Here is a 27,711-nt window from a genome sequence, read left to right on the forward strand (position 1 = left end):
CTGTAATACAGCTTTAGATAACATTGATCACATCAGCCTACTACATTGTTTTGTAACTCATTTATCCAGTTTGTGCAAATGGGAAGCCATTGGCTATTCCTGTAACACTGGATGCCAGGTAGGAGCAAACTTTCGTGGTGTGAGGTCCATTGCAGGAGAAAGTTACAAAGGCATGTCCACTTAGTCACTACGCTTAACATGAAAATCTTTGCGATGTGGGAAGGAAACTGGTGTAGTTATGGAAAAACCTTATATCACTGTGAGGGACAGAAATGCCACATGAGCAGTGCCAGTACCTGGATTTAAACAATAGTACATAGACTTCAAAATTTAGATGGAATTTAGGACACTGCTCTTAAATAGTTTTCACATAATTTACAGTATTCATAAATATCTGAAGATACTTCTACAGTTAGCATTAAATTATGATGAACGAAACATCTAAAGGAATTTTTTTCTCACTAAATCTAATGTAATTAGAAGATAAAAATAATTAGGAAATAAAAATATGACATTTAATTCATTTGCTATGAATATATTTATAAGAAGAAAGTAAATCAAATTTTGACAGTTAAGGCATTACATGACTTTCCAACATTTTTAGTTTCTGAATTTCTCCCTTATCTTTTATTTATTTTATTCCTTCTTGCTTATATATGATTTTACTTGGCAATATGCATATTTCATTATGTCTTTGGGTTTTGGAGAGCAATAACTATAAATATTATAAGAAGTATCTTTGTAAACAGGAAATGAATGCACCATCTTTTAGAGTGGAAAGGACAGCAGATGGAGAGATGCTGCTGCATTATTATTCTGACAGACGAGGTCTCTATCACATAGTGCCAGGTAAGCAAATTAATTATAATTATATGCATATATACTATACTGTATGTAGTATATTTATATTAGTTAGCAGTTTTGTGCATGTAGTTTTGTGTTTTTTATCAAATGTTATTTTGTGGTTTGTTTTAACTAAATTTATAAATGTATCCTGAGCTCTGTGCTTGTTAATAGGGATATGTTATGAAAGAATACATTTTAAAGAGCTTAATATTACCATTGCAACAATTTTGAAGAAACAAAAAAATGGCAACATGCAGTGAGATATTTTATTTTTGGAGAAAATTAATATTCACCTAAGTTCAAACAAATACCAAATATAAGCTAAAGTATATGGTTATTGATTGTATTATTGTGGAAATTTACTTGTACTTTAATGTAGTATTTTTGTATTGCCCCAAGTGTATAGTTTTTTCCTGCATGTAAATAGCTTCTTCAAGCAAAGACACTTACTAGCTTACTGTATAAGCAGTATAAACAGTTGTCTTCAAGAGGGTGCTATAATAATAATAATATAATTAATATATGGGATTTGAAAAAAAAAATTCTAACTTGGTTAATTAATTTTCAGTTTTGCCTTTGGCAATACTGGTAATTAATTCAATAATCCAATATATTATATACCTCATCTTCCTCTGTGTTTGGAAGCGGGTCTCCATCCTTTAGACCTATATCAAGGTAACTGAGGCACATTCATTTTAAGAAACAATAATACAATTTATTGATAAACACAAACATTACAGAAGTATGATAAGTGCATGTATATATTGGCATATAAGACTGGAAGCAGACACACTAAACAGAAAAATATATAACATAGGATGGCTATTTAATGGTATTTAGTTCTAGTTTATCTTGGCACAGATAAATAGTTTTACAATACCAAGTCTTTATGGATGATGTCTAATACTGTGTGGAGTTGTTACTTTGTTCTTGATCTGGGTTCAAGCGTAGGATTTCTTATACGTTGCCATGCACTCTGTCTTTGTGCTGCATGATCCATGTCACTGCTGTGCTACTGCTTTCTCAACTTGCTTCTGCTGTTAGGCCCTTTGCTGTGTTGTCTGCAACTTAGGGAAAAGCATTACTCTTTCTGGCACAAGAGTTTAGATGCTGAATTTCCCTTCTTGAAGTGATGTCTGCTTCTCAGCCTATATACTGGCTCAGTGCTTAGCTTGGCAAACTGGATCTCAGCTCTTAGATACACAAAGAGAACAGTTTGTTGGATTTGGGTATCCAAGGAAGAGAAGCTTGTATCTTTTTAGGTTTTAGAGATCAGGTTTTAGAAGGTAATTTTGCATATTTTCTCCTCCCAGATAGAATCCCTGAACTTCTCTCAACTTGCCATTGTCTTCTCTCTTTTCTTCTTCCCACTTACTTTGACAGATGGGGTGCATGTAGCTTCAAATAGAGACAGTGATGACTGATATCTATATTTGTATTTTGTAATTTCAGCACCATCTCTAGTACCGGGCTATTCAAAAGGAAACAGCAGATTTCAAAAATTTATTTCAAACAAACTGCATAAGACAGAAACAAATTCGGCAAATCACTGGATAGAGGAAAGTTCAAAGTTTAAAAGCAAGCCTAAAAGTACCAGTGTATGCCACTGAGCACTTTTTCTTGTTTATAGTAAAATGGTGACAACAGCACAAGTGAAATCATTTTGGAGGTTCTGCGTTACTTGAAAGACACCATTGGATAACAAGATCTTGCTCATCATCTATGGCCTCCCAGGTCTCCAGACCTTGTCCCCTGTGATTTTTATCTCTGGGGGTACATTAAAGAAAGTGTGTTTGTTCCCCCTATGCCTGCTAATCCTCAAGATTTGCAACATTGAACTGAGGAAGCTGTGAATTCAGTGACTAGGAACCAGTTGACTCGTTTGTGGCAAGAAATGGTTTGATGTTTGGCGTGCTACACAAGGTGCTCATGTTGAGTGCATGCAACCTCAAGGACCATAGGACCAAACTTTCAACTTTCCTCGATCCAATGATGTGCAGAATGTGTTTCTGTCTTTTATAGTTTGTTTGAAATATATTTTTGAAATCTGCTCTTTCATTTTGAATTGCCCTGTATATTGGTTAGTTTAACTATACTCAAAGTTAAGGCTGAGAAAGGTCACAATGGCTTGCTGATGTTATATAGAGTACGAGTTGTGCCTTGGCATACACAGCTGGTATCATGGAAAGGAAAGTATAAAACAGTAGTACAGTAGCTATTTTGTGTGTCTCGTTTCTATGACACTGCATTATTGATTGCCACATGATATATACAAAACGGCAGGTATTGTTAAGCAGGCTTCTGAACTTCAGCCCAACAAATAAAAGGCATTTGTATAGAAACTGAAAAAAAAGACATTAATTATTCTAATAATTAAAATATGAACCTAATATATGGCCTGTGTAGGAAAGAGAATTAGAGAGAGTTAGGAAGTGAGAATATGAGTGCTTGGTTCTTTGGTGTGAATCAACCGCTCCTTATAGACAGGGGTCAACTGTCATGTTGAGTTTGCACTGTGAATTAATTTTTTTTATCCATATTTTTGCATTTAGTGTAGTTTTAGTTTACATGGTGTTATCATGTGTGTATATATTTATCTATACTAATAAAAGGCAGAGCCCTCACTGACTCACTCACTCACTCACTGACTCATCACTAATTCTCCAACTTGTACCCGTGTAGGTAGAAGGCTGAAATTTGGCAGGCTCATTCCTTACAGCTTACTTACAAAAGTTGGGCAGGTTTCATTTCGAAATTCTACGCTTAATGGTCATTACTGGAACCTATTTTTTCGTCCATATACTATAATAGACTTCTGCTCGATGACCGTGACAGATGGAGTTACGCCTCCCATGTAATTTAGTGCCTGCCCATATAAGGCCGTCCGTCAGCAGCAATCCAATAGAAACACTGCCGCTAAATATTCACGGGTGAAGGACTGTGCTTATGCAGAGGAAGATGAGATTGTCAGGGTGGTGTTTGCCACAAACTTGGCGAAACTGTGAGAGAAACTTTTAAGTGCCGGGTCTTAGCTAACATTAAATACAGCCGTGGACATCACACGAAATGGCACCAGCTCAGCTGGGAACCTTCGATGGATGTACACCGAGCGGCTCACGTGAAATGATGCAGTGCACAGACAAAAAGCAACAGTTCCAAAGAGTGCTAAACAAAAACCGAATTACACAATTGAGAAGGCAGCAAAAAAATATGAAGCATGTGATACATACAAGCATACTCATAAGTGCAGCTACTGCGGAAACAAAGCACACGGTGGAAAAAAGTCAATGTCCCGCTAAAGGAAGACAGTGTAAAAAAAAAAACCCGTGCATGTAGTGTGTCACGTCTCAGATAAAGAGGAAGACGAGCTTTTTATTGATGTAGTAAGAAACAAATCGATGAATGAAACCTCTTATCTTTACAACGATTGACAAACACGGAATGTAACTTGAACACAACACATCCTACAAATACGAACCTGATTGAAAGAAATAATGATAATCAAATCCTTGATGACATCAACACTCATAACACTCACAAAACAAATACTGTATATTGACAATCATGTTACGTTATTTTTAAAATGTTCCCTTTTCTTTTTCATAGCTTCTTTAACACACTACTTCTCAGCTGCGAAGCGCGGGTATATATATATATATGTATATATATACCCCGATCTACATACTCTCAAATAGACTAACCACACGCCGTGGCGCAATGGTAGAGGCTTCGCCTCCATCACCGACGTCTGAGGTCCAATTACCGAGAGGGGGTGCACTGAGTATGTACGTGCGCTTCCCGATTCATTTTACCCTCGCATCCCCTTGGTTAGAGACATATGAAAAAATATGCGGTTAACACAGAAAGACAGATCACCAATTGAAGCTTTATGAATAATGGATACTTTATTCGCCATCAACGATTGTTTTGGTAAAGTCATATTCAGTGTATTCATTAGATGAATGGTAAAAAAGTAAGAGCGAGGGGAGGGTGACTTATTGAGGCACGCAGGCGAAACCACAATAGCACATGGGTTTGATGCGTTGGTGCGCATCGACCCGATCTGAATTGTGCGATCACATTTGAAAAAATATATCTTTTCAAGTTCTATTTAGTCGACACAAATATCTTTGGTTGGAATGTAAGGTGAATTTACCCTTTACATTTGTATGGTGAAGAAAAATTTATGCAATGATGCCTACATTTAACTTACATTCCTACCAAAGATATTTCTGTCGACTAAATAAAAATTTCTTCTATTTAAAATTTAAATAGAACTTGAACAGATATGAAAGTTCATAATATCCACGCAGACTTGCACGTAAGAGCGGGAGTCATCCGTTTTAACAAACAACGTATTGCACTGATACGAAATAGCCTGGCCATTTAATTATTTAGGAATGGATAAATAAATTAAGATTTTGTACAAATAATGTTTTTAATTTTTCTTCCTTGATGGATTCTGGCACCCCCAGCAACAGTTGCACCCCAAAGAGTGTATATATATATATATATATATATATATATGTATATATATATATATATATATATGTATATGTGTATGTATATGTATATGTGTGTATATATATATATATATATAAATATATAAATATATATATATATATATATATATGACAGCAACACTCATCACTCACAACAGTGACAAAACAATTACATTGACAATCATGTCACGTTATTTTTAAAATGTTTCCTTTTCTTTTTCATTACTTGTTTAACACACTACTTCTCTGCTGCAAAGCGCGGGTATTTTGCTAGTATTTTTATATTTGGTATAGTAACTAAAAGAGTGGACACTGATTCACCTGGAAAAAGTAACTTAAATGTTCTTGACAAGGCAACTTCTACAAAATGAGCTAAGGCTCTTAAAGTGTAATCCTGTGGCTCCTGTGTTCATTTGCAATTGAAGCCTCTAAAACGTTCAGTGCTGCTTAGATGCCAGACATTTCTGGGTTTCTAAGCTTTCATGAAAGATAAAAACTTTACCAGACACACCTGTACCGTGATTGCCCCATTGCTCACAACATAACTCTCTCTCTCTCTGAAATCAGCTGCTATTAAGCCGGGAATTGTTTTCAAAGAATGAAGGTTTACTAAGTTATAGCTTACTCAGTAAAAGATGTTATTGGTCTGAGAAGCCACTGTCACATTTGCTGCACCATGAAAAATTAACTTTTTTCTCCCAGCTTTCCCCAACTCACTACTAAACTTAACAAACCATGAGACTGAAAACAGAAAATGGGCATCAACTTGTCTTTTAAGTACTACAGAGCTCTTTATATCAACATCTTATGCTGTGTATATGTGTGTATTTATGAGAACATTCCGTTCAACTCTACATAAGTCTTTGTAGTGGTTTATTTTGTGTTTCACTTTTTGCTTTTGCTTTCTTCTGAGATTTCATAGAACAAGCATACACATATTTCTATATTTTAGTTAACGAGGACCATTTGCCAATAATTTTTCTTTGGAAGCTCACTTTTATTACCTTTGATAGGTGAGCTCTATAAATCCAGACACTGGTGAATACTGAGTGGCAAAAGTGACATCAGAAGTAATAAAGAATAAATGGCTATTTTCAATTTAATTATCCTCATATTGATACTGTTTTAATACTAAAACCTGCACTGAATAAAGATGAATAAGAGCACCAATGGATGGATAAACCAAAATAATATTTTATGCAGTATTTCCTGAAAAAATGGTTAAACTCTGTACACAGGAATTACGGTATGAGTTACCCTCTGAATTCTTAAAGAGGAACGTTTCTGAATTTTCAGGGACTATTGAGGGCTCTTAAGTGATTGTGCAGGCAGAAGTTGAATAAAACTAAGCAATGCAGCATTCTTAACAGAAAGGAAGTTGATAAAATAACATTTACATATTTAAGAGAGTAATGCTGAATAGCAATGATGATTATTCTCTCATGCAATAAAGAGTAATGAAAAAAGTTGTGTAGCCTTTTTCCAACATACAGTAAATATTGTAAAAAAAGGACATAATTTTTTGCAAAATTAATTTTAAATTTAAAGTGACTTTGAAAATCTCTGTAGAATAAGAAATATATTAACTTAACTCATTATTACCTATCTGTTTTTTTTTTTATTAACAAAGGTATTATTGAAGCAGTTGCAAAGGATTTCTTTAGTAGTGAAGTGGATATGAAAATTCTGAATCAGTTTGAAGAGGAAGAGCGAACTGGCAAAAAGGAACATGTTGTATTTCTAGTAACTCAAAGGAAGACTATGAAAAAAAATAAAGCAAAAGATGCCAAAATGATAAGGAAACAAGAAGAGAAAGAGGTTTACCTTAATTATACAATTATTTAGTAATTAATGTAAAATTACAAGTGGAAAGTATTTTATATACTTTTTTTAAAGCATAACTTTTTTTTTTTACATATTGACATTTTGCTAGTTGTTATGTATCTGCCTTTTACTATAACAACAGCAACTAGTAGAACTGCCGTTACAGGGAAATTTTTCCGTGTACACTTCACCTTTTCTAACACTGCTGAATTCACAGCTGTAAAGATATACAACATATAACCTAATTAACAGAACCTTCCAAAAAACTCAACTCTTGATAACTAATTTCATACTAAGTGCATATATCAAACATTCCAAAAGCTTTTAACTAAGGTTGGGCTTTCCCACTGTAGTTCATATAAGTACAACTATTTTAATTCAGTTTGGTCAAATCATTCTATCACTAATCTATGGTTATTTTAAACTTTTTTATCAGTCTGAGCTAACTACAAATTTGAAGTATGATTATACATTGTAAACTGAGCTTTTATTTCACTTTCTTTGATTCAATATGCCCCCCATTAAAAACTTAACAGAAGCAAAGGATACAGTGATCACAAGGCTCACTTAACACAGTATATTATTGTAAAATTTGTGAGACTTACCAGAAATGTTTATTGGATTTATCTACTCTTACCGTTAAAGAATAACTGGCATGCAGCTATGCACACATACACCTAGCGATCCTATCCAGATATAGTCTCAAGTTGTGCTAACTGCCAGTCACTCCACAATATTCTATGTAGGACACAGTTGTACATGAACACATATAGATCTTATAGATCTTAGCCAGACAAAGAGTCAAGTGTCGCCGATGCCAGTCACTCCGCAATATTCTGCATAGGATTCTCTACAGAGGGACTCATTATCACCAGTACTAACAAAAATGCAGGTATCATCACAATATACATGACTCTTTAGGTTATGTAGCACTTACTAACCAAGCAGTCTAACTTTTACCACAGTTGCTCTAATTATTGAGTCATGACGTCAATATCCTTGATAAAACCCACAGGCAAAAAAGTGGCAATATTGTCCACACTTGGTGCCCTCTTATTATTTCAATTAGTCTAGATAAAAGACAAAATATGGAAAACATAAAAAACAATGTGACATTTATTAATGTATAACAATACCAAATAGAAGAAAATATATTATAGAATAAAATGGATAGCAAAGTCTGGATATAAACAATCTTAGAAAAGTTTACTGAATGTAAGAAATGTCAAGGGGTGGATGTTGTACTGGGTGAATTTTGATTTAATGATTAGTGTTATCCATAGGTTGTATTTTCTGATATCCAGATGAAATGATCACAGGTCTCAATCTCTATTGTTGTTTCCTTTGTCACTTTCTGTAATTTTTCTTCTTTTGGTGCATCAGATGAGCCACACTGGTGTTAAAACATCACACATTTTGGCTGTCTTGTCCTAACGATGAATGCCTCTGACTAAAATGTTTGATCTTTTAAATACTACCACTCTCCTTTCTTTCTCATGCAGTAAATTTTGTAATTAGTCCTATGCCATCCATTTTTTCCCTAGGATATACATTAATTAAAACAGGTTATGTGGCTTCTGTACTTATTTCCAGTTCCCAGGTCATAAAGTACTTGGAAAAGAAAATGACTGGAACAAATGCCTAATTAACAAGTACAACACACAATGATGCTTGCAATGTCTGTAATTAAAGTCCTGTAAATTCAGTTTATCCTGGTTCATTTGTGAAAAATAATTAGGTTTTAATACAAACATTTCAAAAATTGAAGATTTTCTTTACCAGAACACACGGCCAGGGGAGTACACTAACTCTAGAATATTAGTCATGTATGTATATTAAATTAGAAATAAGCCATTTCAAGTAATAATAGCCATTTACAACATTAGTAACATCTTGCCTATATTTTTAAATAAATTTACTGGTACCTTGATAAAAAAAAGTATCAATTTCTGTCAAAAACATCAACATTGACTATCCTGCATTCTCCTTCAGTTCATATCAACTTTCCATTTTCTAGCTTTTCTTTCAACTTCACTATGTATTTTGTCACCAGTACAACATATTCATCATACAGTAGACCTACAGTCAGTTTTTGTGGACATTAGAAAACTGACAAAAACAGGTTATTGAGTCCAATAATCTCATCAATCCTATTCACCTAAACAACATCAAGTCAAGATCTGAAGGCCCCTAAAGCCCTACTCTCCATCAAACTACTTGGTCATTTATTTCATGTGCCTGTGGTTTTTTGCATGAAGAAAAACATTTGTGCAAAATCTACTCTTAGCAAGTTTCCAACTGTGTTACCATGTTCTTGTTGCAGAATTTATTTTAAAGTAACAGCTGGGATCCGGTGTACTAATTCTTTTCATAATTTTAAGCATTTCAATGATGTCATTTCTTAATCTCCATTTGATTAAAAGTAAAGATGGTTCAATTCCTTTGACCTCTTCTCATAGCTCATACGTCTGAGTCCCAAAAGGAGCCTAGTCACTGTTCTCTGGAATGTTCTCTAGCGCTGTTATGTCTCCAGTTGAAGTCCTTTGACTTGTACTTCACACAATGTGATTTATATCATACCATCTTATTAGTCTACTCGATCACTTCTGTATATTGATGCCACTATAACTCATTGGTTAGTTTCATAAGATGCACTTTCAAGTTAAAGAGCTATCATTTCTTCTTCCTATGTGTAGTACCTTACATTTAATTACATTAAATTCCACCTGCCACAATTCTGCCCAAGCCTTTGTGTTGTGCAAGTCCCTCTGCATCACGGGCAAAGTCAAGATCAGTGAATCTTTCTTCATCAGCAGATGCCAAACAGCCACTGGACTTCATGATCCTGCCCAACATCCAGTCCATGCAAGCATTGAACAGGATAGTAGCAAGAACACAATCCCTGATGAACCCCAAAATCAACAGGGAAATTTATAAAACTTTTACATTTACCTGACACAATCTATATGAAGTAAATTATTAAAAGTAATATTAACCCATTTTGTAATATATGTGTACTATATATCACATGAATTAGAGGATGGATGCATTTACCCAAGAACATTTTGCAGTGAAATGTAATATGGTGTGCAGCGAGCACAGATACTAACTTTTACAAAACCCTTATGTCTTACTTTGATCAGAAGACAAAGCAGATAACTTCCAAAATACACTAAAGGCCAGAATTGAAGATGACATATACTTCATATTGTAGTAATTTTCAGGTCTGCATGAAGAAAATTTTATCTTGGTAGTTAAATTAGAGATGTGTCTGTTTACATTGATTTGCTCATAGGGACTATATGGACTTGCTGCAGATGAATCCTAAGCAACACAACTTAATGATGATCACAAATTAGCAAGATGCTGGACTCCCAAAAAATACTGCTTAAGATTTGATCATTAATATTAAACATTGTTGTTAACTCTATTTTGTAACATGCAGCTACTTATCTTATGGGCTGTCATACTAAAACATGTAAATAACACACACAAATGCTACTCTCCCTTTGAAGTAAATTGTTCCCTAGAGTCATGGAATGCTTCAATGATTGTCAGCTTCTTTTTTCTTGTAGACTCTAGAGAACAGCCATTGGACTCCTTGATCTAAGCTGGCTTTGGGTAGGATGGAACAGAGTTTTTATGGCCAGAGCATTTTATGAGATTTATCTACTTCATTCACATTAATGACTAACAAAATAATGGTGACTATATTCTACCTCACTACACTTCAAAAATAACGGGTTGTGGTTACTTGTAGAACTAGCGATTGACAAAGAAAAAATTCATTCTGGGAAGGGTTTGTTGCATACGAAATTGGTTATTTAGGGTTTGAAAAGGTTCCTAGTATGTGGACAAACGAGAAATCTTTATAAATATTTGGCCACCTAGCAGCAACACCAGCAGATCAAGAGAAAACAAACCTTAGCCTGTGTTATTGTATGCAGCAAGATTCTTTTAAAATCAGAAATCCTTTGCTATTTTACACGTTTATGACTATTTACCTTATGGAGTCTATTATGCATCTAAATAAATAAAGGCTCTTCCTATGAATGGTTCTTTTGGGGACTAAAAATGTTTCCCAGTTGCATCACATTGAAGAACCATTTTGGCACCTTTATTTTTAAGAGAGTAGGTTATAGGACTAAGCACAATTTGCTTTAAATGAATAGCCAGATAAAAAAGGGTATATCACTTAAAACTGAATGTTCACTTTATTAGGTCATTAATAATACTCACTAAATGCTAAATATTTTAGGATAATATAATGCCACATTGTCTCAACACATTCATCCATTGTTTTTTAAGTATTTGCTTATAATTTATTTACATATGTTAGTGCCTTTTTGCTGTTTGGTATGTGCATCTTTTCTGTATTTTTTCTTTATAGGAGATGGAGGAGGCTCTGAGGAAAATGAAGTTAAAGTATTCCATTTTGCCCAATTACCCAGTAAAGAGAACACACTGGGATATTGTGAGGAGCATTGTTATGTTTAGTCACGGTTTGTTTCTTCACACATTTCAACAATATTTAATTTTATTTTTACATTTTGAAAATGAATAATAAATTTAACCTCTCAAGTCAATATGAAGTAGAGTAGCCCTCCTACCTTTAGCAGTGTGCAGTTTGTTTTGTTTAATGTTTGCAGTACATTTTTCTGAAGAAGATACTGGAAAGAAGGGAAAATAACAAACTTATATAGGGTGCCAAAACGCATATCCAGATGATACAATTATATATTGTGTTGTTACAATTATAAAACTGAATCTACAACTTGATGGAAGGAATAAGATTGAAATTTACTAAGCCAATTTATGTAGTATGCCTCTAGTTTAAAAAAAAAAAAATCACCTGAAGATAGGGATGAAAGTTTAACTTACTTATTTGTCTTTGTATTAAAATGGCCTATGGAATATCTAAAAGAAAGATGATCGTCTACACCTTGCATGCATGACTGTTACATTGTCTACACTGGAAAAATATTGTGGTTGTAATATTTCCTAAACCTGAAATTTTGTATTCATAATTGAGCAATATAAAAAGTTACTTAAGGAATATTTTATTCAAAACATCCTATTTGTTTGAATTAAAAGAAAATAATTTCCAGTCAATACTTTACTAATGATCATGAGTATAAATACTGTGCAGTTAGTGCTTTGTGCCAAGCATTGGCTCTGTCTTTCCACTGCCATTAAGGTAATGAATACTAAAGATCATAAAATAGTATAAAGTTGCTGCTTGCAGGCTCCACTATTAGGGAGACAGCAAGACAGGAAGCAGTAATAAGATTTAGTTTAGTTTTTTTTTTTTTTTTTTAAATCAGGTATAATGATGGACAGTATAAGATCTAGGTTGGTGGCTCTCAGCCCAGATATATTCTGGTAGAGAAACACAAAATGACTCTGCAGATTGTAGTACTGCCCACCCCTACTGCCACACAAAATATTAATGCATATATGCAGAATTAATTTGTTTGCTTTATTACTTAGACACTGTGTTCCAATAAACAAATTTTCACAAAGTAAATAAACACTGCAGCATGACCAGCTTTGCAGATATTGTTTTTCAGATTTATACTAGTATATTAAATGCAAACAATGTATCTGTTTGTTTTCTGTTTTAGGTAATTTATCTAATTATTTTACACCATCCTACCCAGAGAAGCTCTGGATTGAAGAAAAAACCTTCTGCAATGCATTCCCTTTTCATATTGTTTTTGATAATGCAGTAAGATTTTTTTTGTCTCTTCACTTTTCATGTTCTTTCAGTTTAACTCCTAATTTTTTAATTCAGTAAGCACAAATTTTCAAATTCATCAATAATTCCATTCTACAGAAATATTACTTGGATAGTATAGTGGTTAGCAGACAATGATAATTGCTTGTGTGGAATTTACATATTTTTTTCTCTGATGACCGGTTCACTCCCAGAGTTCCCAGGCTCAAAAACTTTTTCATGAACAAAAGTAAGCCCAGCTTAGGTGAACATGTGTGTGTGAATGTGCCTTGGGATGGACTGGCATCCAATCCAGGATCAGTTTTTTCAATGTGCTGGGATAGATTCTACCATTTTACTTACATATACTGAAATACAGAGATGAACAGATAGAAAGAGATATTATTAGTGCCTCTATCTTCTTATCTGGTTAAAAAAAATAAAGCAAAATAGTAAAACTGTTCACTCACCTTTTATATTTCATTTCTGCAGCTCAAAGTGAAACATGCAGGAGTCAACATTCAAAAATTTGTTCCAGGTTTACAGACTAAAGATATTCAGTTGGATGAGTATTTTACCATTGTTCACCCTGCTGTAACCTTTACCATTGATAGCATTAGAAAATTTATTAACAGCCAATTTGTACTGAAAGCACGTACTGAAATGATGCCTGAATTCTACAGGAATCAGCCTGCGCTCAAATTAAGAGGTATGAATGTCAACAATGTATTTGAGTTTACAAAATGGATGTCATTTTATTTTGCAAATGCAAGAAATGCCTTTTATAAGGAGACATGCAAATAAAAGCACTATTTAAGTAATTTATCATATATTTACTGTAAGTTGCTGAGGTGCGAAACTCCAAGAGAATTGGTTAAATTCCCTGCTGGGTCACTGCTAGCATGAATTTTGTATGATTACCTTGCTACAGTACACTGTGATCTAATCAAGGTCTTAAGAAAAATCAACACACTGACCTATTTCAGTTAAACAGTGAATCACTACTAGAGGACATTAATGGAAATTAAGGATATGTGTATTTATGATTCAATGCCTGTCTGTCTGTCTGTGCAAACATACTGAGTCATGTTAGATGAAGCAGGAACCTTAACCATTTTCAGTATGCAGTAGAATGAGATACTCGTGCTGTTTTTACTATTAACTAATCTGCTGAATGAATGACCTCCTATTATTTGCAAAACTGATGTTCTTATGGGTTGATGGTTCTTTCTGTTTCTTCCAGCATCCCATAGACAGACTGTAGGCCTGGGTTCGCACATGAGTGTACCCAATAATGGATAGGCACTCTTTCTGGAGATAACTCCTCTACCTTGTGCCTGATATTCCTGGAAAAGCCCTGTGCTCGCCACACACCTAGCACTGGATTATCTAGATTCAGTAAATTGATGGATGGATAGGTTTAAGTAGCTCATGTACAGCATTTTCAATAATAGCATTTGGAAAAGTGGATTTGTTAAATAAATGTTATATTCAGTCATTTTACAAAACAGGTTATTCCAGTTGAGGGTTGCAGGGGGCTGGAACAGAGTATTCTCTGTGGTGTTAGTTACAAGGCAGGAATCAACTTGCAGTAATGCACCAGTCCATCACAAAAAAAAAAACCTAATATTTAATTTTTAAAAATTGAGACAATTTGTTTGCTTAGAGAAAATGGCACATCCTCATATTGCACTGCTAGAAAATGCAAGATAATAATTACAATGGATAAATGTGAACTTATATCATAGACGATACAGAATGAAATTGCAAACAAGAAGCAAAATTAAGTTATTTTTAATGTATTGGACAATAATGAATATACAGTACACAGTTAAAGTAACCAAACTGCACATAGAAAACTATTCTGAATTGTTTTCAAGGGTAAATTTCACTTTTATTAAACTGTTCCATGTTTATAATGCAGGACAAATGCTGTGGATGGAGACAGTTGACTGCATGATATACCTCTGCTCTCCAAAGTTACGCAGCTTGAAAGAGCTGGAGGACAGGAAGATGTACATTTCTGATATTGCCCAGCACGACACTACCAGAGATCTAATTCTACTGAATCAGCAGCGTTTGGCTGAGATTGAACTCTCCAATCAGCTTGAGAGGAAGAAAGAGGAACTCCGTATTCTCTCTAGAAACTTGGAGATTGAAAAAAAGAAGACGGAGACATTGCTTTATGCTATGTTACCCCAACATGTGGCCAATCAGCTAAGAGAGGGGAAGAAAGTGGAAGCAGGTAAACAGACAAAAAATATTACAGCTTTGAATGCTGAATAGCTACAAAAAACAATGCATTTTTCATTAACTAAACTATGTTTTCTTTAATCAAAATTGCTTTATTTATTTTATAATGGACTTAAAGCCTGTAACATATACATTAACAGTTAAGTAGTAGTAGTTAGTTACAGTTAAGTAGTAGTTGGCAGTTGATGGTATGACATTATATTGTAAAGCAGTCTGACTAGCATGTCAACACATCCTCTGTTTATTCTGACCTTTTAGATTTAAAAACTGATATAACACCCTTAATTTTTATCCACAATAGAAATATAGAGTTAGTATATACAGATTTCTAAATAATATCCAAAATTAAAAGGAATGATTTTTTCGCTGCGGTGGGCTGGTGCCCTCCCCGGGGTTTGTTTCCTGCTTTGCGCCCTATGTTGGCTGGGATTGGCTCCAGCAGACCCCCGTAACCCTATAGTTGGGATATAGCGGGTTGGATAATGGATGGATGGATGTTTTTTTCATATAGCCCTACCATATAAGGATCCACTTCATAGAGAAGTAACTTGCTGACAGCAGACCCTTTTATGAAAGCTCTGAGAAACAGAAAACAACAGTAAAGACATTAAATTCAATGGAACCTCCCTAGTAGTGCCTTGTCCTTCAGTAAGAAAAAAAATATATATGAAAATGAATGGATGAATGCAACATCTAGTTTATTAAACCACAAATATGGATGGAATCTAGTAGTCTAAGTAATAAATTACAATTACGTAGTTATACTTGAGTAGACTAATTCTAAATATGTATTTTGAGTTTTAAAAGGAAAATAGTTTTATACTAATATTTATAGTAATTTATAGTAATATACGAATATATATTACTTAGTTTTGCTTTATCCAACTATAGTGGACAGGCAACCTATCCTGGGCTAGTTCCATTATGATAAGCTGAATATTTTTAATTTTAAGCTGCAACACCATTTGTTTATCTATGGATGCCACCATTTCAGAGCAAAGGCGCTTCAATGGTGATTGTTTCCCAAAATTCTGTGATGTGTATGTCACTAGAGCAACCATATATACATTGGTGCATTTCTGGTAATTGGTGTTCAAGCTTTGGTTACTGATTCTGTTCTGGCACTTGATCAGCTTAAATTTTGGCTTTGAATTTATCTTATTCTTGACTAAGTTTATCTCATGCATTTCCATAACATTTATACTGTCTCTAACTGAATTGGTAAAGGTACCTTCCTTTCACTTGATGCTTTTGAGACAGACTAAGGGTCCCAAAAACCTGAATTGGATTCAGAGAATTTGAGATTATGTTAAATAGAATAGTGTTTAAAGAATGCAATTGCATGATTGACATGGAAAAAAAAGAATGAACTAAGCATAAATTTCACTAGGTGTACTAAAATAACCAAATTTGCTGGTTTATTGAGTGACACTCAAAGACAATGGAGACATGGGAATGCCAATTCTCCCTGAGACTTAAGAAAACATGGCGAGAAGGTGGTTTGTTTTTCTAACTCACACAATTATTCAGGTTTAATTAGGATAGCAGTGTAGTGTTGTTTAATACATGCACATCATAATTACTGTAAAATTACGAAAGTCCAGCCTTTGTTTAAAAAAGTTTTAACACTTTTCCTTATTTCAAAAGTTAATATATCAATACATTTGATGCATGCATACATTTATTTGAATTGCTGAAAACTCAAATACCTGATACAATTATTCTCCAAGCAGGCACTTCTATACTTTTGTGAAACTCATTCATTCATTTAATTGAACCAAGTTAATAGAGTATAGAAACAATTGCTGCTCCTAATTACAAGTTTAGATGAACATCCTGTTTAGAAAACTGCACAGAGCTTCAGGTATGTTATGTTCTTCCAGTAAGTTCACCTTTCAATATGATAAAAGATATATCCCAATATGGAGGAGAGAACATAAACTTCTTTATGGGTGAATGCAAAGACAAACATTCACTAATCTTCTCTGAATATGATATAGTGGGGAATTTCTTTCTTAACCATTTAAAGAATGAACCACCTTAAAAAAATAATAGGGTTAGCATCCTACAATAAAAGAAGGAGGTGCAGAGCATGGATTACATGTTGTAATAGCTGTTAGTTGTGGTTCAATCAAGTACTGAAAGGAGTGATGATTAAATTTCTGACATTTTAGCTTTTGGAATATTACTTTATATAGTTTTATAATTTCTTTCTTATTTGGAAAGCGCTATGAAAAAATGTAATTTTTAAGTGAAAACAATCTCCGTCTACAGTGACATTTTCAAAATGTTTACAAAACTATCCATGTCAATACTAAAATGCCCAAAAACACATATGATGGAGACCTGTGCCTACGTACGCATTGGTGGAAAACTCTTTGAAGGAACTGTGTAGTAAAAAATGTTAAAGCGACCAAAAAAAAAGTGTTTAGCCATCCCTGTTCATTCACAGTATGATTGGTTATAAAAATCCACAGCAATAGTGCGCATCTTGATCCAAAGGACATCTGTGAAACTAACGCTATAAATAAATAATGTTTATGCATCTATATCAATGCTTGTGCTTTCTTGCCTCACTATGTTCTGTAATATTGAAACCTTGTCTACATTCTACACCCATACACTTTGTTAAGCACCTTGTTATTAATTTTGGGGCAGAATGTGCTCCAACTTGCTGAACAAATTAAGTTAAAGCAATAAATATTGATGAGATTCTGTCAACTGAGTTATTTACAATCTGATTTTCACAGGGGTCTTACTTTTTCACTATAACGGTAATGTCACTGGCCACACTGTAGCGACCAGTGTGTAATTTGCTTTTAATCATGTATGTTGCATTCAAAATTTACAAAATGTAATTAAGAAGCATAAAGGTAAGCAGCACAATAAGTTCTATGATTGCTATGCTGAAAAATGTTTTTATCCCATGAAAGGTTTCTAGTCAAGGAATTAGACTTAATAAGCAGGATCCAATCAGGGAAAGGCCACAAAATAAGCATTAACCAATCAGAATGCGACATTTTCAGGAGTACACGACTCTGGGGAGCGTTTTTAAGTCTTTGTTTTCAGGGATCAAGAATGACAGAGTAGTGTGAATGAAGGGTGGAAACAGACAAATGTATGTGTTTTTAAATAAAAATACAATAGAGTTGATGGGGCTTTAAAATTCCCAGGCGAACTGATCAAATTATGACAAACATTTATGTGAAAAATTATTGTGGGTTGAATACTTTTTTTTAAGGCACACACACCTATAGTACATATACACATAAACAAAGTCAGATGTTTCAGGTACCTACAGATTCTAAACTGATCTTGACTCATTCTGTAAAGATCTATAGTCATTCTTTATTACAGGGATGACAACTTTTAAAAGCACCCTGGTGTCATTTTGCCAGTCTAACAGCACTGTAATGTGATAAACAACGGTTTACTGCAGGTTTTACAAAATTTAATTGCCAAATTCTCAATAAGAATGAGCTTTGAGATGATTAAAATTACAGTGATGGTGTTGCTAGCTACAATCTTGTCATCTGTAATTAAGAAATATTCATATGCATAATTTCAGGCTAAATAGTTAAAAAAAATTCCAAAATAGCTAAAATGTGTTTTGCTAAAGAGCATTTATAGAAACCACTTTTATTCACTTTTTTAAAACTGAGTATTTGTAATGTTTTTTTCCATAAGTAGCCAATACTTCTACTTAAGTGTAATTTTTCCTTTGAAGAATTAATTGGAATTTGTTATTTTTCTGGTTATTACAGGAGAGTTCAAAGTTTGCACAATCCTGTTTAGTGATGTTGTAACTTTTACCAACATATGTGCTGCCTGTGAGCCAATACAAATTGTGAACATGCTGAACTCAATGTACTCAAGGTTTGACAGATTAACCAACATTCATGATGTCTACAAAGTAGGTGGAATGTTACTGAAGAATTACATTCACAATTGTGTTATTTATGAAGAATACAATTTTGCACTTGTTCTTGTAATTGAATAATTCTTTAATAATTCTTTGCATTTATATAGAGCTTTTCTCACTACTCAAAGCACTCAGCAATTGCAGATTTAAGGGCCTTTTGGCATTTACGGGATTTGAACCGACAACCTTTCGATTGCCAGTGCAGATCCCTATCTTCTACTTATTTTAATGATTTGCATTACACTAAAAATTTATGATGAAATAGTTACAAAAATGGTGGGTAATTTTACTTTTAAATTTAGCAGTCTCTTTCCATATGCTAATAGCCTAGTATAGTATGACTTATCATGTGGGTGTGTATGAGACTATGTCCTACTGGTGCTACATCTGGAGTTGGTTTCTGCTTTGTACACAGTGCTACCAGGATAGGCTCTTGCTCCTCATAACTTTGTAATGAAGTGAGCAGATTATAAAATAAATGCATAAATTTAATTTTTTTATTAACATAACTTTGTAAACATATCTTATATTCACAATGATCACAGAAAGAATTTACAAAATTTTACATAAATTGAAAGCCAAGAATGATAATAAACCATAAACTTTGTAAGATTTACAGGAAGAATCATGCTGGAAACCTTAATATTGCAATCGTTTTAGCTGTTTAGAATCACATATATCTTCTAAACCCATTCTATTTATTGTATCAACAGTGTAAGTAGTCATAAAGGTCTGCAAAAAAGTCATATTACACCAGCTTTCATGTATTATCTAAGCAATTTTGTCAGTAATTTAAGGTGATCTTTGTAACAAAAATACAAGACACGGACATCAATTTTAGCATTGCTTCCTCAGGTGGAAACTATTGGGGATGCCTACATGGTGGTAGGTGGCGTGCCAGTTCCAGCTGACTCTCATGCTGAGCGAGTTGCAAATTTTGCTCTGGGTATGCGAATAGCTGCACGAGAAGTAATGAGCCCAGTCACAGGAAAACCTATCCAGGTACAATACCAATATAACTATCTGCGTTAGAACACTTCTTGATTAAAACAACAAAGGTACAATTAAAAATAACTAATTGCATGTTCTAAACATAATCAAGGATATGCTTATCTTTTAACAGTTTTCACTACTTGCACAAGTAAGAAATGTAGTTTTTTTTTTAAATTTAGGCTCAAACTTGTATCCATTTAATCAGTATACAATAGTATTATGTACATCAACAAAGTAAAGTTTTACATGGTTACTCTGATTTATGTTAAAATTTAAAATAAAACAAAACAAAAACTTATTGCATATTGATCAAAATTTCCTATTTTTTAAATTTTTCTTAATTTACTGATGTATGTAAAGCATGTTTCCCTCCATCAATTGTTTAATTACATTTATGGGCTTGTTCTTATTTGTGTTCAGAAGATGATGCCATAGTACAGAAAATTATGTACTTCTCTAACTATTTACAGATTAGAGTCGGGATTCACACTGGGCCAGTACTAGCAGGAGTGGTTGGAGAAAAGATGCCTAGGTACTGTTTGTTTGGAGACACCGTAAACACAGCTTCTAGAATGGAAAGCCATGGGGTGCCTGATAAAATACATCTAAGTCCTACTGCCTACAGGTGAAGTACAGAATTAAAGCAGCTGCAGTAAATAATGTATCTGGCAGAGACATTATTGTCCAATGAAAAGTGCACTGTCTTTGAATATTCACTTTTTTTTATAAAGATAATCTTCTTGTACCATGCACCAATACAGTATAATGTTATGTCTTTATTATGAATACTAGAACCATTTACTTTACACATATAGCAATTACACATTCCTTCTATAATAACATGGTGATTCAATTTATGGACTTGAAAACATGAAGTGGTGTTATTATCATCAGCCACCAATAGCCTAAAGAAGACATCTATCTCATCTCTCCATATCATTCTTTTCAAGATACAGAGATGTTGGAGCAAGGTTTTCTTTTTTACAATCATTTTAACATTCAATAATCAATTTAATATTTTCCTGCTAGCACACTAGACTTTCATCTTTCCTAAAACATTTGTCTGCATATTGGCTTCTCCACACTAATTGTAAGAAAGTACAGCTTCTATTTCAAGTTCAGTCTGTTCTTAGGGAACACTAAGCATTATTTCTACAATTTTCTATTTTTAGTTCAAGATTTTTTTCCCCTCAATTTTCACTTGCTCCTAGTTACACCTTGCTGTTACTTCTGTAACAATGATAGATAGTTGTGTTCACTGTATGAATTTTTTAATTTTTATAGGAAATACTCTTTGATCTGTCCTGTAAGAATTTTAAATTAAATTAATAATTTCAGGTTCTTCAGCATTGCTGGTTTATGATGTACATTTTTGGTTTCATAATCATTGACCTGAATATATTCAAATTAGTAAACTATTTCACTGCTCTTCTACTCAGCTCATTCGTTAACCAATTATGATATAAATGGAGAGATTTATCTGTTTGTCTCAAAACTAGACCAATAAAAGAGGGCTGTCCAGAGGTTGAGAAACCTGAGAGGCAAGTAGTCTTCCTGTACTCAAAGGCTGATAACTGGCAAACTGAAATAAACTACTCAACTTCTCCATGAAGAGAGATAAGGGGTTGCACAACAGAGGAATGTACTGCCAAGGTGGCCCTTTCCCAAAGGCCATTGTTGGTATTCTTATTGCTGAGAGCACCAATTAGGCTAAGTTGCCAAAAAAGTGAGCCAGTGATGTAACTAAATCACTTCATAGAATTTACATCTGGAAATAAATATCATATAATAAACTATTATAGCTAAAAGATAACTTATTTTCAACTATGATGAGATATAACTTAAAGAGGAGAAGCATAAAGAAATTAGATAGAGAGTGAGGGCAGAGCCAAGGATCAAATGGTGGAATTTGAAAAAGGAAGACTGTAAAGTTGAGTTTAGAGAGACGGTGAGGCAGACATTGGGTGGTAGTGAAGAGTTACCAGACAATTGGGAAACTATAGCAAAAGTAGTAAGGGTGACAGGAAGAAGAGTGCTTGGTGTGACATCTGGACAGAGGAAGGAGGAAAAAAAACTTGGTGGTGGAATGGGGAAATACAGGAGAGTATATAGCGGAGGAGGATGGCAAAGAAGAAGTTGGATAGTCAGAGAGATGTAGAAAGTAGACAGGAGTACAAGGAGATAAGGCGCAAGGTGAAGAGAGAGGTGGCGAAGGCTAAAGAAAAGGCGTATAATGAATTGTATGAAAGGCTGGACACTAAGGAGGGAGAAAAGGACCTGTACCGATTGGCTAGACAGAGGAACCGAGCTGAGAAATATGTGCAGCAGGTTAGGGTGTTAAAGGATAAAGATGGAAATTTACTGACAAGTGAGGAGAGTGTGTTGAGCAGATAGAAAGAGTACTTTGAGAGGCTGATGAAGAGAATGAGAGAGAAAAAAGGTTGGATGATGTGGAGATAGTGAATCAGGAAGTGCAACGGATTAGCAAGGAGGAAGTAAGAACAGCTATGAAGAGGATGAAAAATGGAAGGGCTGTTGGTCCAGATGGCATACTTATGGAAGTATGGAGGTGTTTAGGAGAGATGACAGTGGAGTTTTTAACCATATTGTTTAATGGAATCTTTGAAAGTAAAGATGCCTGAGGAGTAGAGAAGAAGTGTACTGGTGCCCATATTGAAGAATAAGGGGGATGTGAAAGACTGTAATAACTACAGGGGGATAAAATTGATGAGCCACAGCATGAAGTTATGGGAAAGAGTAGTGGAAGCTAGGTTAAGAAGTGAGGTGATGATTAGTGAGCAGCAGTATAGTTTCATGCCAAGAAAGAGCACCACAGATGCATTGTTTGCTCTGAGGATGTTGATGGAGAAGTATAGAGAAGGCCAGAAGGAGTTGCATTGTGTGTTTGTGGACCTGGAGAAAGTATATGACAGGGTGCCTCGAGAGGAGCTGTGGTATTGCATGAAGAAGTCGGGAGTGGCAGAGAAGTACGTAAGAGTTGTACAGGATGTGTACGAGGGTGACAGTGGTAAGGTCTGCAGTAGGAGTGATGGATGCATACAAGGTGGAAGTGGGATTACATCAGGGATCGGCTTTTAGTACTTTCTTATTTGCAATGGTGGTGGACAGGTTGACAGATGAGATTAGACAGGAGTCCCCATGGGGACTATGATGTTTGCTGATGACATTCTGATCTGTAGCGATAGTTGGGAGCAGGTTGAGGAGACCCTGGAGAGGTGGAGATATGCTCTAGAGAGGAGAGGAATGAAGGTCAGTAGGAACAAGACAGAATACATGTGTGTAAATGAGAGGGAGGTCATAGGAATGGTGAGGATGCAAGGAGTAGAGTTGGTGAAGGTGGATGAGTTTAAATACTTGGGATCAACAGTACAGAGTAATGGGGATTGTAGAAGAGAGGTGAAAAAGAGAGTGCAGGCAGGGTGGAATTGGTGGAGAAGAGTGACAGACAGGTATCAGCAAGAGTGAAAGGGAAGGTCTACAAGACGGTAGTGAGACCAGCTATGTTACAGTGCATCCAAAAAGTATTGACAGCGCATCACTTTTTCCACATTTTGTTATGTTACAGCCTTATTCCAAAATGGATTAAATTAATTTTTTTCCTCAGAATTCTACACACAACGCCCCATAATGACAACGTGAAAAAAGTTTACTTGAGGTTTTTGCAAAGTCTTTCAGGTGCCTTTTGGCAAACTCCAGGCAGGCTGCCATGTGCCTTTTACTAAGGAGTAGCTTCTGTTTGGCCACTCTACCGTACAGGCCTGATTGGCAGATTGCTGCAGAGATGGTTGTGCTTCTGAAAGCTTCTCCTCTCTCCACAGAGGACATCTGGAGCTCTGACAGAGTGACCATCGGGTTCTTGGTCACCTCCCTGACTAAGGCCCTTCTCCCCCGATCGCTCAGTTTAGATGGCGGGCCAGCTCTAGGAAAAGTCCTGGTGGTTTTGAACTTCTTCCACTTATGGATGATGGAGGCCACTGTGCTCATTGGGACCTTCAAAGCAGCAGACATTTTTCTGTAACCTTCCCCAGATTTGTGCCTCAAAATTCCTTTGACTTCATGCTTGGTTTGTACTCTAACATGAACTGTCAAGTGTGGGACCTTATATAGACAGGTGTGTGCCCTTTCCAAATCATGTCCAATCAACTGAATTTACCACAGGTGGACTCCAATTAAGCTGCAGAAACATCTCAAGGATGATCAGAAGAAACAGGATGCACCTGAGCTCAATTTTGAGCTTCATGGCAAAGGCTGTGAATACTTATGTACATGTGCTTTTTCAGTTTATTTTTAATTTTGCAAAAACCTCAAGTAGACTTTTTTCACGTTGTCATTATGGGGTGTTGTGTGTAGAATTCTGAGGAAAAAATGAATTTAATCCATTTTGGAATAAGGCTGTAACATAACAAAATGTGGAAAAAGTGATGCGCTGTGAATACTTTTTGGATGCACTGCATATGGGTTGGAGACGGTAGTACTGATCAGAAAGGAGGAGACAGAGCTGGAGGTAGCAGAGTTAAAGATGCTAAGATTTGCACTGGGTGTGATGAGGATGGACAGGATTAGAAATGAGTACATCAGAGGCTCAGCTCAAGTTGGACGGTTAGGAGACAGAGAGACAAGATTGTGTTGGTTTGGATATTTGTAGAGGAGAGATGCTGAGTATATTGGGAGAAGGATGCTAAGCATAGAGCTGCCAGGGAAGAGGAAAAGAGGAAGGCCTAAGAGAAGGTTTATGGATGTGGTGAGAGAGGACATGCAGGTGATGGGTGTAACAGAACAAGATGCAGAGGACAGAAAGATATGGAAGAAGATGATCCGCTGTGGCAACCCCTAACAGGAGCAGCCGGAGAAGAAGGAAGAGGAAGAAGACTGGATTACTTGCATGCATTGTGTAACAGATTAGAATGCCTTTCCAATGTAAAGTCATACCTTCTTTTCAGGGTGACAATATCTTGGTGCAGGCCTGGTGACTCCCTCTAAAATTTTAAAGTCAAACATAATTATGGATGCATTCTTTCCTTTAAAATCCATAGGGAAGAAAAGCACAAGTGATTTACTTTTTGTTACAATACAGACTTAATGAAAACAGCCATAGAAAAATATTTTTGTAACTGTATTCATGAATTTTGATGTCTACCATATATGGCAGATAAACACTTCACTTTATAGTTTCCAACATATTGTTTTTTTCCATAGCGCTCTAAAAAAGAAAGTTTTTGAAATACACGAGAGAGGAGAAATAGAAGTAAAAGGCAAAGGAAAAATGTCCACCTATTTTCTGATCCAAAATCTGGAGCTTTCTGAGGATGAAATCATGGGTCAAGCAGTGGTGCATGCTTCTTCAGCACTTGATCAGGAAGACATACAGTCACATAGCAGTGATACTGGTAGGTGGAAAGAGTCACAGAGGACATACCACTAGCATGCAAGAATGTAGCTAATCAAGTTTTTGAAAATGTATTTGTATTTCCAGTATTTACCATGGTGTATTGATGTTGATGCATCATAGATTCTATCCTCCTGATTTGAATCCCAGCTGAATGTGTAAAGATTGAATAAGCCTATGTGGACTTTTTTTCCAGAGGGCTCCTGTTAAGTGATTTGTTGACTCTAAATTGGCCCATTATTAGTGAATTGTCCTGTCAAGGGTGCTATACATATTTTTAAAATAGTGGGTTTTTTTCATTAAAAAGAGAGCACTATATCTTGTTTAACTAAACAAAAACTTGATTTGGTTGATTAAAATTACAGTATTGTCAAAGTTCCCATATATTTAATCTAAATTAGTTCAGTGGTGATTAACTGAAGCAATTTTGTAGTTAATTTCTGTGTTGATATATACCTTGAGGGTCTGTGCACCATCCATCTCTTGGATCCATCTGGTTGGCCTAGATTACCCTCATGGCATAACAGCCTACTGGTTTTATGTGATGAATGGGATTTATGTAAAGAAGAAGCAAAAAACATGATTCCATTTTAGAACGGATTCTCACACAGATGTGAAACTAGACATTCAATGAATCTGAAAAGTTTTATATACAATGAACTCAAACAAAGCAAGTTTATTTTTTTATTTTTACACTATATATGTTATAACAAAATGCTTCTCAGTCGTTATATCATAAGTAGTGATGCACCGATATGGAAATTCTGGGCGATACCGATAACCAATATGTTTTTGTCAATCTTTGCCAATACGGATAACCGATGGCCGATATATATATTTTTTTTTATTTACTTCAGGTATGCTGAAAATATGTTATGCATTATCAAAGAAACAACAGTAGCATGTGAAACAGAGATTAACTTTTTATTAACTTGCTGAATTTTATGCTCTTCTTTGCTATATAAGCAACCAGTAATTTATGCGGGGGAAAAAGAGCAGGATATGGCTCATCTCTATAGAAAAAATGCTGCAGGTCATATATAGAAATCTGCTTAACATACACATTCTGAGTAACTTAAGCACATCACAACATTATGCCATTAAATAACATGGCATTGGGTATATTAACAAAAAAATTAATACATATTCTATCTGGTATAATCAGACATATATTACTTTAAATAAAACTAACATAAAGGATACAATGAGACCTGTAATCCTGAGCTTAAATTGGCTTCTTTAAAAGTACAAATGGTAGGTTTTTCTTAACAAAAAGAAGCATTTCTGCTTTTTCACCAGCAAGCCTGTTTCTCTTTTCATTTACTATATTTGACACAGCTGAAAAAAGGCGTTTACTGTCTACACTGGTAAGAGGTGCCAATAGGTTCTTGATCACTGCCTTGGCAAAGGTTGGAAAACGGGCTGTACTTCTTTTCCAATACTGGAGGGTGCAGTTATTTCTGGAGATAGTGGGCTCGCTGAGATAGTTATTCAGCTGAAAAAAAAAGTTCATAAACGTTTACCTATATTATAATTAAAAAATAATAAACTACAGTATTATTAGGTTGACCAGATTTGTGGTAAAGAAAAACAGGACAACCGCTTGTACCAACCACCACCATTAACAAAAATGTGATGTTTAAAGCTTGATGTATCACTGGTATACAGTGATTTTGGTGCCAATGATGTCTGAACAGTTTTATATTAAGTTTATGGTGCTAATTAAGAAAATAACTTTGGTTTTGCCAGATTGGCTCTAGTTTCTGAGATATTTAATAGTTAATTAATTAATTAACGCAACACGTTTGAAAAACATTCAGAATTGCAAGAATATTTTTATTTTAGTTACAACTAGTAAGTAAACAGTTTAACATCATAAAAAAAGAAATTAAAAATATCTAACAGTGAAAGGAAAAAAGTTATGTATGATTTGATTAATTAATACAATATTAATTCGTTATTAATTGTTACTAATGTCAATGTTTCAAAAAATGCTGTTTATGTGATTTCCTTTTATGTGTGTCATCAGGACAATCATGTTGGAGACTCCAACAGTAGTCTGCCATCATGTGTAGGTCCCATCTGCCTTGATATTTCTCCTCCATTACCTTCATATCCTGGTGGAACCTTTCACCTTGTTCCTCGCTGAAGTCTCCGAGGTTATCTGGAAATCTGTTTAAATGGCTATGGAGATAATATAAGCATAAAGATACACTATCTCACAAATTTCTGAAGTTAACAAGCATAT

General features: G+C 34.8%; 1 protein-coding gene across 1 annotated transcript in view; it reads left to right on the top strand.

Moving 5' to 3' along the window:
• gucy1b2 (guanylate cyclase 1, soluble, beta 2) overlaps positions 1-27,711 on the top strand; it is a 73,414-nt gene that overhangs the window by 41,247 nt on the left and 4,456 nt on the right. The window contains exons 8-17 of the mRNA XM_039746282.1: positions 750-849; positions 6,979-7,166; positions 11,572-11,674; positions 12,797-12,900; positions 13,381-13,597; positions 14,813-15,133; positions 18,906-19,054; positions 19,919-20,065; positions 20,527-20,681; positions 25,274-25,464. Coding sequence (XP_039602216.1) covers positions 750-849; positions 6,979-7,166; positions 11,572-11,674; positions 12,797-12,900; positions 13,381-13,597; positions 14,813-15,133; positions 18,906-19,054; positions 19,919-20,065; positions 20,527-20,681; positions 25,274-25,464 — 1,675 coding nt within the window. The remainder of the gene's footprint in view (positions 1-749; positions 850-6,978; positions 7,167-11,571; positions 11,675-12,796; positions 12,901-13,380; positions 13,598-14,812; positions 15,134-18,905; positions 19,055-19,918; positions 20,066-20,526; positions 20,682-25,273; positions 25,465-27,711) is intronic.

The sequence above is a fragment of the Polypterus senegalus genome, chromosome 2 (assembly GCF_016835505.1).
Source record: "Polypterus senegalus isolate Bchr_013 chromosome 2, ASM1683550v1, whole genome shotgun sequence".
NCBI lineage: Eukaryota > Metazoa > Chordata > Cladistia > Polypteriformes > Polypteridae > Polypterus > Polypterus senegalus.